The 12188-nt window shown below is 42.4% G+C and overlaps 1 protein-coding gene across 1 annotated transcript in view; it reads left to right on the plus strand.

Annotated features, from left to right (window-relative positions):
• Window positions 1-12188, plus strand: part of plxnb2b (plexin b2b) — a 204363-nt gene that overhangs the window by 126394 nt on the left and 65781 nt on the right. Inside the window, exons 10-14 of the mRNA XM_080761560.1 lie at window positions 1839-1950; window positions 5202-5313; window positions 8292-8393; window positions 9897-9992; window positions 11600-11687. Of these exons, the coding sequence (XP_080617686.1) occupies window positions 1839-1950; window positions 5202-5313; window positions 8292-8393; window positions 9897-9992; window positions 11600-11687 (510 nt within the window). The remainder of the gene's footprint in view (window positions 1-1838; window positions 1951-5201; window positions 5314-8291; window positions 8394-9896; window positions 9993-11599; window positions 11688-12188) is intronic.

The following is a 12188-nucleotide window of genomic DNA, read 5'->3' on the forward strand; positions in this document are numbered from 1 at the left end:
GGGTATGATCTTCATGAGCCTGATTTAACCACCTACACCTGAGGACCAGAATATGACCTTTATGAGCCTGATTTAACCACCTACACCTGAGGACCAGAATATGACCTTTATGAGCCTGATTTAACCACCTACACCTGAGGACCAGAATATGACCTACGAGCCTGATTTATGCTTTATTGTGTCACTCACTGAAAATCTACAATGCGTTGTGAGTTTGTAGATTGGTTGGTTCGGTGAGCGACACTGGTCTACGACGGAGTATGAAGTAAATAGTTAAATATATTTATAGAGTCTTCACCTATTTTCATCCTATCTTCATATTAAAAACATATATAAATCTATTCAGGAGGAGGGCTGTGGAAAGAAACCTGCTTACCAGTGACATTGAATAGAGTTGAATAGTCTCCACTCCTTGGGTGTTCTTTTGTTGTTGTTGTTTGTCACTACAGATATATTTGCAGCTTGATTTGTAAAACCGGCACACGCAGAACGAAAAGGAGCGCTTCTCTTACCTTGCAATCTGAATAGCATTGAATGATGATGGGTCCATGGAATGGCACGGTGAATAATGTACAGTACATGAAACGTTGGCGCAGTAATAATGATACATGTGGTTCTAGGTGTGTGTTTATCATGCATTTTACCATGGCACTCAGTCAATCAGAATGAAGGACTGGAACGATTAGTTTTATTTATTTATCTATTGAATGCACCTGTATCAGATTGGTGCTCTGTATCAAACGAGACAGGTTTAGGGCACGGCTACCATCACGGTAACAATTGAAGACATTAGATATTCTATTTCCAAAGGATTTGTATATTGTACATTTTATAAATTTGCAAACTTGTGAAATGGGACATTCTGCTATTCTAAATTTTGAATAACCAATTTGACATGAAACAGACTATTTCTACAATAGATTATTGTTACTTTTACAAAAGTACAAAATGTACTTTTTCCACCACTGTGATTTCCACATAATAGACACACAGCAGCAAAAAAGGAACCTGTTAGAACTCAAGTAATTGATGTTTTAGATCCAGCTGCTACCCAGGCAGCCCTTTAATTGTTCTCTTTGCACTGGAAGATCATTGGCAGCCTACATGAAACTAATTGAAATGTATCATGTCACAGATAGGCAAACTGTGATCTTCCGGCACAGAGATGCTCTCCACACACCATGCATCAGGATGTGTTAATTTCTTATGTTTCACTCCTCATGATAGAATAGCAGCATTCACGTTATTATTATTATGCATAGGCAGAGTAAACCTTTAAGCGATCCGTTGATGAAATAGTGACATTTTACAGACCATGTTCGTATAATTGGTCCTCACACTAATGCTCATTATAAGATAGCACCATTTCTTTCAATTCACACGGTGTCTCCGAGGAGGGCTGGGGACAGTTCACAAACCTACCCACAGTATCCATGAAATAATTGGTAGGTTTGGTCATTTCAAAGTCAAATGTTTATTAATGCAGGATAAAGAACAATGGCGTTCAGCTTCGCAACTTTCCAGGAAGAGAATGTCTGTAGTTTTTGTTAGCTTGGAATAGCCATCGATGATGTCATTGGTAGGCAGCTGTCTGAACTGTCCACCAATGATATGCAGCGGAGTGAGTAGGTGGACATTGTGCCATCTTATTATCAGCATTAGTGAGGGCCAATTATTATGAAATAAGGTCGAAAATGGGTGAAGTGCTTCTTCAAGGCTTTAATTCCTGTATTTCTGTACATTCAGATCTTATTGGGTCTCGGGGTGAAAACGTTTCGGGCGCCCCCTGGTCTAGAGTATAATCTCTGAATCCACTGTTTTGCTGCTGTGCCTTCTAGACTTCGTGGCGGTGCCCATCAAGGTCATGTTCAACGAGAGCGTGGAACTGGCGACGCGGGAGTTCAAGTTCTATAATTGTGCCGCCACAGTGAAGAGAGCTGCCAACACACCGTGAGTCATCTCTCCCCCTCTCTGTGTCTGGTCTCCAGCTGCGCACCCTGGGATGCATATACGTTGTGTTAGTGCATATTTGCTTAGACATATTCCTACAGTCATTAGTCCGACAAACTCCTGCTGCGGGTTAAAAATCACCCGTGCTGTGGGTTAAAAATCACCTGTGCTGCGGGTTCAAAATCACCCGTACTGTGGGTTCAAAATCACCTGTGCTGCGGGTTCAAAATCACCCGTGCTGTGGGTTAAAAATCACCTGTGCTGCGGGTTCAAAATCACCCGTACTGTGGGTTCAAAATCACCTGTGCTGCGGGTTCAAAATCACCCGTGCTGTGGGTTCAAAATCACCCGTGGCTTCCTGTGAGGTTCGGGTTAGGGAGAGCCATAGAGTAAAACAGAGTTATGCAAACTCTGTTCACTTCATGGGGCCGTCAATAGTCCTACAACCTATCTCAAACCCTCACCCTAACCCTAACCTCCCACGGGGCAGCACACCTAACCCAACCCTTAACGCACCCCTCACCAACCTTAATCCGGTCGTCTTAACGCACCCCTCACCAACCTTAATCCAGTCGTCTTAACGCACCCCTCACCAACCTTAATCCAGTCGTTTTAACGCACCCCCACCAACCTTAATCCGGTCGTCTTAATGCACCCTTCACCAACCTTAATCCAGTCGTCTTAATGCACCCCTCACCAACCTTAATCCGGTCGTCTTAATGCACCCTTCACCAACCATAATCCAGTCGTCTTAATGCACCCCTCACCAACCTTAATCCAGTCGTCTTAATGCACCCCTCACCAACCTTAATCCAGCCGTTTTAACACACCCATCACCAACCTTAATCCACATGCTATGTCTAACCAATGCTATGTCTAACCAAAGTATGCCTCCCGGCTCTTCTACATTGACTTCTATTGAATGGGGACAACCAGAAGTATTGAATGGGGACAACCGTAAATTTACGGAATGCATTGGAGTCTGGGCTTGCGCGAGTACATGAACCACGTGACCAGGCTGGTTTCTGCCCCCTCAATATCGCAACTCTTCTATTAGATGGCTCTGGGTTAAGGTTTGGGGAGGGTGTCTGACGCATGGTGTGTTTGACTGTTGGTATGTCTAACTAAACACATGCACCCGTTTCTGTCGGGAGGAAACCTTGTATGTTCCGACGTGCCAATATTTTATTTTGGACGCAGAGGAATGAAAAACAGCATTTCAGTGTTTCAGTGCACCCTGAAGAAGGCCGTTTGAACACTGCACTTCATGCCACTGTCATGGGAATAAAGCAACATATTTTTATATACAAGGTTTCCACCCGACAGCGGGTACCCTGAAACGCTGGTTTTCATTCCTCTGCCCAAATAAAATATTGGCACGTCGGCCACCTTCTTGTCCCGATTGTGCGAGAGTGGCGAACACATGGCTATGTCTACGAAAATGAGCCCCAAAAGAAGCTACTACAGTATGTTGCATCAGTAATCACACACACATGATTATGCATCACAGTTTTACCATTTTAAAAGATGATGCTGGAATCCGCCAATATCCAATATGTTTGTAGCAAAGCTTTTATTGATCCTTTGGACGAACTACATGGGAATTGGACACAGCTAGATGTGTCCTCATCAGATAGGAAGATTGTGTTCATGTGTGGTCGATATTATAAATTAATAATGTGACATAGGTTGAATTTGTATCATGTCTATAACATGCATCCAATCAATCATTTGACATCTTTATTTCTTTCTTTTTTTAATGTGTTGACAAATGTGCCCAATTCCAATTCTTTTGGCAGGAGCCATTGTTCAGTTGGGCACACACATGCTTTTGCATGAAGAATAAGGCATTCTAATGGCATGGGCAAGCTTTGCTCCCATGTACGTCTGCCTCCGAGCAGACATCCGTCAAACAAATATGGATGAATCAGTCTCTTAAATAGGAAATAGGAAAAGTGCAAATTTGTGCATTAACGGGCATAGTAGTGAGTTAGGCTCATACAGGAAGGGGGCATGTCTAATATGAATGAATGAATGAATGTCAACAAAAGCACACAAAAGCCACAGTAAATGCCCCTTCAAGTACTTCCACCACAGCGACCGAGCGCCACCATCACATGACAACCTTGATGCAAATGGATTGCATGGCAGACTGGAAGTGTGTGTGTGTGTGTGTGTGTGTGTGTGTGTGTGTGTGTGTGTGTGTGTGTGTGTGTGTGTGTGTGTGTGTGTGTGTGTGTGTGTGTGTGTGTGTGTGTGTGTGTGTGTGTGTGTGTGTGTGTGTGTGTGTGTGTGTGTGTGTGTGTGTGTGTGTGTGTGTGTGTGTGTGTGTGTGTGTGTGTGTGTGCGCGCGCGCGCGCGCACTTGTGCGTAATTTGTGATGCTTGACTGATGGCAGGATTGAATGCACCTCTTGCATTTTCCTAACCCTTTTGTTTTATTATCTCCAAGCTGGTGGAAATTGCTTCCGTTTGCCATTCATTAATCAAAAACTGAAATTCGATCTTTCCCTATGTGTTTACTCCCTCCCCCCCCCCCACCCCCCCACCCCCCACACACACTTAGAAGGTGGAAACCTTCTATGTCCAAAACGGTTCCTTTTTTATTAGTATTTTAAAAACTACTTAAATTAGTGAAAATAGCCGGTCTACAAGCTCACATCGCCTTGTGATGAGAGGCTTGTAGATCGGCGATTCTCACTTCCTTTGTGCGACACTCTGGTAAGATGAAGTATGGGTGTTCATTTACCAAAAGAAAAACATAAAAAGTTGAGATATGGAGATACGACGTTTCTGCCCGACAGCAACGATTCCTTCTTTATCCCCATCTCGCAGCTGCTTCCCGTACACACACGCACACACACACACACACACACACGCACACAAGCACGCATGCACGCACGCGCACGCACGCACGCACACACACCGTTATTTCTTTGTTGTCCTCCTCAGCCAGAGGAATGTGTGAGATGATGAACGAGCTTTGTTCATGGGAAGTCGCACAGATCCATTTCACTGTCAGCCGCATGGATTTTAGCGCCGGAAGCTGCCGTGATGAGTTTGCACGTTTGTATTTTATTTGTTTGCACGTTGCATGCAAGCATGCATGTATTTATTTTCTTTTTTTTGCATGGAAGTACATGCATAAATAATTAAATGGATATGGATGATGTTTTCCCTGCTCTGGTGCGTGCATGTGTGTGTGCACGTGTGTGGTGTGTGCGACTGCGTGCATGTGTTTGTGTGCTCCAGGTGCATGTCCTGTGTGAGCAGCCAGTGGGGCTGCCAGTGGAACACACTGGACCACACCTGCAGTGACATGGACGACACTGTGCCGGGCCCCAACATCATCAAACACCACCAGGTGAGTGACCGCTTCACTTCATTCCCATGACAGTGGATGCAAGCTAGAGCACTGCTGCCAGATTGCACGCGAGAAACAAGCAGGCCAGGTCTACGGAAACAAGCCCTAAAAGAAGAGACTAGGTTGCATGATCACGCAGAAAAATGTAAAAGAAATATGTTTTTTAATCATTTTAAGTAGGTACACAAATCTTGTATGGGAGTCGTCCGGGCTCGTCCCTGGCGCGAATTGTTTTCAGATGGGAGTCTGCACTCAAACTACTAGATATTTACAATTTTGGCATTTAGCAGACACTATTAATCCAGAGCGATTTACAATAAGCAGGTAAATACGAGGTAATACATCAAATGCAAGCGACTTTACAGAAGAACACGCTCTTATAATAAGCACACTTGGCAACACTGCTGATGAGCTTGGCTGCTATGAAGGTTGACTTCTGATTGACACATCACATTCACACCCATGTCAGTGTGCGTCTGTTTCAATCTTAACCACTTGAACCACTTGTCGTCCCTATTTTGAGCATGTCAAGTCATTCCTCGAAACCGGTATGATTTTTTAAGGTGTATTTTATCGATTGAGTCACCAACATGTATTTATAAAAGCTTTTTTCATGAATTTAAATGTTCCCTTTAATATTGTGTAAAAATTACATGGATTTTATCTTCATATCAGAAATTATCTTGCTTTCTTTCAGTATTTTGTCAATTTTTTCATGTCCCCAATGGCCTTCTATGAAAGTGGACTTGAGATATGATGTTTTAAAAAATCCATAAATTATGCCATTCACATATACATCTATCAGTGCTTTATTCCTGGTCATGTTTAGTTTTTGAATAAATAGATGATTAATCATTAAAATAGCATTATATAGCCCCAATCACACTCAACCCCGTTACACAAGTCATTCTCCCCTCCATAACAATAATTAACTGGCCCTTTAGTGACATCACCAACAGGAAGTGGCATTCTACACGGCTTCTGAACAACATGCTACAGAAAGAGGCAATTTCACACCTTATTGTACAATGTTTTAGAGTAATTTATACTCTCACATCGTAAAGCATAACAGCTCAACTCCGTTACATGGAATAAAGATAGAAAACAATTATTTGTGAAAATTACGTGGTTATTTCAACAATATATCTGATGTCTTAATCGCATGCATGCCATGTGGTCTCCTCCCAAAGGTAGAGTAGTGGCCATTTTTAGTAAAAAACCACGGGGTTGACACAACCTCGTTACCATTATCAATCCCGTTATTATTATATTCTATATAAAAATAGTAAATACGTACAAATATTAATTGAATGCCTGAGATGGGTCCTTAATATTGTGTTCTATTCAGAAAAGTAAAACCTTTCGGTCAAAAAGAAAAAGAAAAATTATAATAATAATAATAAGCAAAATCCTACCGGTTTGGTGGAATGACTTGATGTTATAGGCAAGCACTCTTAGGTCACATTCTCACCAGAGAGCTTTGCTGCGATTAAAACGAATCCTGCTGCGCATTTTCAGAAAGTGCACTTCGTTTGACAGGTGTGAAGGCTCTTTCGAATCCTAATGCGTATCAAAGAACTGCATTTTACTCCGAGCAAAAACGGGGGTTTCGCTTCGCTTCCAATCGCACTTGATTACGATTTGGTGCAGGTGTGAATGCAATCCGCAGTAAATAAAGGAAATTAAGCAAACAATGTGGCGGGTGAGGAGCTGAACACAGTTGGAGACGGAGAAGGCATATTTTACGCAGCGCAAAGATGTCCCGTTACCTTGGATAGACGTGGTCGGAGTACATTAATCAATTGCTTAAGAAAACACATAAAAACACTGCAGTGTATTATAGCCTACAGAATATTCTGTCTGTCTGTCTGTGCCGTAAACATGGAGCTGTCACTGTGTGGGGACTGGGGAGCAGGGACTTTCATCTCGACTTGTAAACTTGTAAACATTTTGCGCTGCTGTCTGTTATATCAGTGTGCTCAGCGCTGTGCCTCCATGCCCAAAAGTGCGTGGCGTGGCTGCTGCATGTATAGTGAGAGAGCGAGAGAGCTGGGGGGGGGGGGTCCAGTCCCAGACGGCACGACACATGCACGTTATGAGTATAATTTTATCACCATAGAGTTCACTGTGTTGTAGGCTGTGTTGTAGGCTAGGTTTATGAATGGAACACATTGATAAAGGTCCCCCCTGCTGCGTTTCCAATTGCTACGGATGACAGTTTGATGGCAAACTGCAGCAAATTAAATATGCAAGAATCCCAAAATCTCCGCCCATACGCATGAGTCTACCGAAGTATTAGGTGAGAATGTGACCTTAGATCACAACACGCATTGTGAGTTGTGATTGGCTATCATGTGGCTATCACAAGCAACCACACAGACAAGACACACCTTCCTTCATTTTGAGGAGATTGCTTTGGATTTGGTTTATAGTGATTGTGTGCTTTGTTGATTGTTGTAAACAAAGCACACGATCACTATACCAAATCCAAAGCAATCACCTCAAAAGGAAGGAAAAAAGTACTTTGCAATTTGAGAAACACATCACCGCGGGGAGCCTTTTCCCTCAGTGGAACTGGAAACTACCGTTATTTTTGATAGTATTTAGATGCTTAAATGCCATGTGCTGTGCCAACTGTGTGTTCTTGAATCCCTTATGGAATTAGTTAATTGATATCGTGGTATCTGCTGCTGCCATCTTGCATGACAAATGATCATCCTGTTATATCTAGCCAGATTGCAAGTGGGACGTCAAATAGCGAAAATACACCATCAATATAATATAAGCTGTGACACGCGGTATTCTTGTAAGCTATTTTCGCCAAATGCTTAGCTGTTTCTGCCAAATTGCTATTGTGACATGCCAGAATAGAGACGCTATACATAGCTGTGTAATGGAGTGGAGGCACGCTCAAAAACTAAGATAGGCATTCTGAGGGAGGGGTGAGACTTTTTATGTCTGTTTTCCTCTCCACTCAGGGAGGAAATTGTCCTCGGTTTGAGAACCCAGACCCCATGCTCATCCCTGTGGGCTTCAAGAAAGTCATCAGCTTTGAGGGCATCCACCTGGATGTGTACAAGGTATGTCCATCAATGGCATTTGGGTTTATTCAACTCAGTCAATTAGGCTTGACTTATATGTTCTTGCACTCGGCCATGTTTTAACCCTCTAGCACCCAGAGTTGCTTTTTAGCAACAAATTTAATTTAATTAATTACTAAATTATTTTTTTCTGTTCTTTTTTCACCTAAACGTCATCAGTGATGTTCATTGCAATGCCATTTCAATGCCATTGGTCATGATATTTGCATATAAACACCCCCCACAGAGGCTGAAATTCACACCAAAAAAAAATGTCTGGACGCCGATTTGACTCTGGATTTTGAACATTTTTTAACCTAAGACTTTTGACCTTTACCCTAATAAAAGTAGGTAAAATAATTGTAATATATGTTTTTTTGTGATAATTCGAATGTCTAGAACATGTTTTATTCATTATTGTGAAAGATATCCCCCAAATGTAAATTATTAATTTATTATATTATTATATCATTATTATATAATTATTATAACATTTTCATCAAACTTTATTTTTTTATTTTTTTTAACATATTTTTTAGTGTCAGTCCTAGTAGTACAAAGTAGTAGTAAGGTTGAAATAAATTTTTTGCAAGTAGAAATTAATGCGGGTGTTAGAGGGTTAAGGCCACATCATGACGTTGTCTTGAGCTTGTAGTGACAACCATCATACGACCAAAGTAGCCTATAAGTCATGCTTCAGAGTCCAGAGTGTGTCCAGACTAGAAATCGGATATTAATCACATTTCAAACCACCCTGGAATCATGTGGTTCAACTCTGATTTGCAAAAATCTGTTTCCATGTTTGTTTGGGGTTTCTTTTTTTTGTTGCTGTTAACAGCAAAAACAATCTGATTCCAAACCGGCTAAAATGGGATTTGGAAAATGCATGTTTGACTAGGCTACCAGTCTAACATATAACCATAAGTCATGGTGGAAGCAATGTCATGAATAGTTGAGGATGGGAGGATGGTTATAATGAGCTGATGAATTTATTTGGGGATAAGAGGACAGGGCACTTCCACACATACAGCAGAGGAGACACAATATCATAGGCTTATTTCCATTGTGGTCCTCTAAAAACACAGAACAGTAACAACATAAAAGACACAAGAACACATCACAAACTATGACACAAGTAGCAGCAGCAGCATTACAGTTTACTGGCAAACAATTTATGCTAAGCAACTTCCCATATTTAAAATTTCAAACTTAATTCACCATCTAAATCCAGGAGTGAAAGGAGGCTCTTTCTTGCTTTGTTTTTAGGTACAATATAGTCATATAGTCTGCTGTCTACGATGGGGTGGTGGGGTATTGTTGTTGCTGTGAGCTCTTTTTAGATCTGGATCTTGTGGTTGTTTATGCGTTTATATTTTTGTTTTATGTATGTTTAAAGTTTAATGCGTTTTACTGTAGATGTTCTTACACAAATCACCCATTTTGGGACGAATAAACGTCACCTTGACGAAGCCTGTTCCTCCCCCTCTCTGTCTTGTTCTGCAGGGCCGCACTTTCACCATCGGCACTGAGCTGATGAGGAACACAGAGGAGACGGTCATCGTGGAGCAAGGACATTTCTACAGCTTCAGCGGTTTCAATGTTAGTGTTGCTGATTGCTCTGAATGTGACTTGCGTGTAGCAGTAGCTCAGTGACGGTCACCCCCCTCTGAGCCCCAGTCGAAAATTTCCACGCCTTGACCAACGCAAGCCTAGGTCTCAAGACTGCGGCTCACCACAATCGAATGGCCGTGCCAGTTTGGCAGTGCTCAGCCCATTCCCAAGGTTACCCCCAAACAAACGCTTCTACAGAAAAGGCAGAATTGTGAACAAAGGCTAAAACTAGGCCTGTGTGGTAGTGATACATTTAAAGTTATATAATCTATTGTTCCATGGTTTTGCTGGCTCAAGTCTGATCACGTTTTTTGCTTTTGAGTCTCAAAGTCGTGTCATCGAAGAAGTTAAGACGCAAGTCTCACAGCAGAGGGATTTCGTTTAACCTAAAATCTGTGAGTCTTAAATCTCAAGTCTCCACCTCTGAGCTGTCACTGTTCTCTGCTGGCAGCGCTGATCTGCCCTGTGCTTAGTGCTTAGCTGTTCGTTGTTTCACTCTCAACACAGCTACCTGAATTGTATTGTTCATGAACACTGATCCCAGTAGTCAGTGTGTGTAGCTCAACTCAGCATGGGGAAATAACTTGTGCTGTGTTGTTACCATAGGCATAGGTATAGACGCCTCCTTTGGCCCTGGGGCGTCTGTATCTCGGGTGCCATCTCACAGGGAAGCAAGCCACAGGAGCTTCCGCGTGCGTCACACAGCGGACGTTTGGTAGGCCAATCAGAGGCAGGTGGGGGTGGGTCTTAGTCATCTGAGTGGCGGCATGCCTTCCACACGTCCGCTTGACTTCCGCTTTGCTATGCTTCCATGTGATCCAGGTCGCTCCAATAAATTGCAGCGGCCAATGAGATATCTAGCATTCTAGGTATCTGTGGTTGTTATTGGCTGTGAGCAGTTCACTACCCTTTAAAAGTCCATTGGCATTGCAGCCCGAGCTCAGTTAAAAGTATTCATGTAAGCTGACTGACTGTGTTCCAAGGCTTTGAAATCAGATTCACTACTTTACCTCTGACCCTGCGTTGCCCCTCCTTTGATATTCTCTAGCCCCCTCTAATGGCCAGACTCTCCTTATACTGGGAGATCTGGAAGGCTCTGTCTTCAGATTGTGAGTTCAAGAAGCAGAATCTACCCCCTCCAGCCGGCAGCCATACTACTGTGTTCTTTACTTGCATTGATTTCCGTTTTTTTCTGCCAAACGGGATATCGTCACTGTCTGGTAGAAACCTTGTATGTCCACGAGTGTTACTTACTTTTCAGGCAAATGTCAAAAGAACCTGTGTGTTGCTGTGGATCCAATGTCGTTATTATGTAGTCACAAGTTCTTAATACTTTTCATTGGTTATGAAATCCACATTTAAAAAAATAGTAATAGTGAAGATAGCAGATGTGCAAGCCTTTATGAGCTTTTATGAGCTGATGGCTAAAACTGAAGCAAAAACTTGAACTGAAAAACAGAGTTACATGGTTTCTGCCTGACGGCAAAGATATGTATTTTAGTTTTTTGCTTTCCCCGGCAGCCCCCCACACACACGCTGCCATTAATCTTCAGCGCTTTCCGTACTTCATAATTCATTCTGTTCCAATTCCTCAGTTTTCCTACGACAAGTCGCCAAATACCACCATTCTGTTCTACGTGAAGGACCGGGAGACGGGCAAGAAGATAGACAGCACTCTGAGCGGTACGTTGGCAGTAGTGGAAAGTAACTAAGTACTGTACTTAAGTACAATTGTGAGGTATTTTTTTTTTACTTTCTTCAATATTGACAATTTTCTGTACTTTTACTTTAGTTGCTAGTTTGTACATTTTGGTCATTTGAAAATAGCCAATCTACAATTCTACAAGCTTTTTTTATCACATTGTGATGGCAACAGTTTTGCTGTCATGGTAAATGGTAAATGGTGCATTTATATAGCGCCTTTATCCAAGGCGCTTTACATAGATTGTGCATTACATTCACCCATTCACACACACATTCATACACTGATGGCGATGGAAGCCATGCAAGGTACCAACCAGCACATCGGGAGCAATTTGGGGTTCAGAGTCTTGCCCAAGGACACTTCGACATGTAGACAGGAGGAGCCGGGATTCGAACCGCCGACCCACGGATCATTGGACGACCTGCTCTACCTCCTGAGCCACAGTCGCGATGTGTCACATGATTGTAGATCAGATATTT

This window comes from Protomyctophum bolini, assembly GCF_963924005.1.
Source record: "Protomyctophum bolini genome assembly, chromosome: 4".
Classification (NCBI taxonomy): Eukaryota; Metazoa; Chordata; class Actinopteri; order Myctophiformes; family Myctophidae; genus Protomyctophum; species Protomyctophum bolini.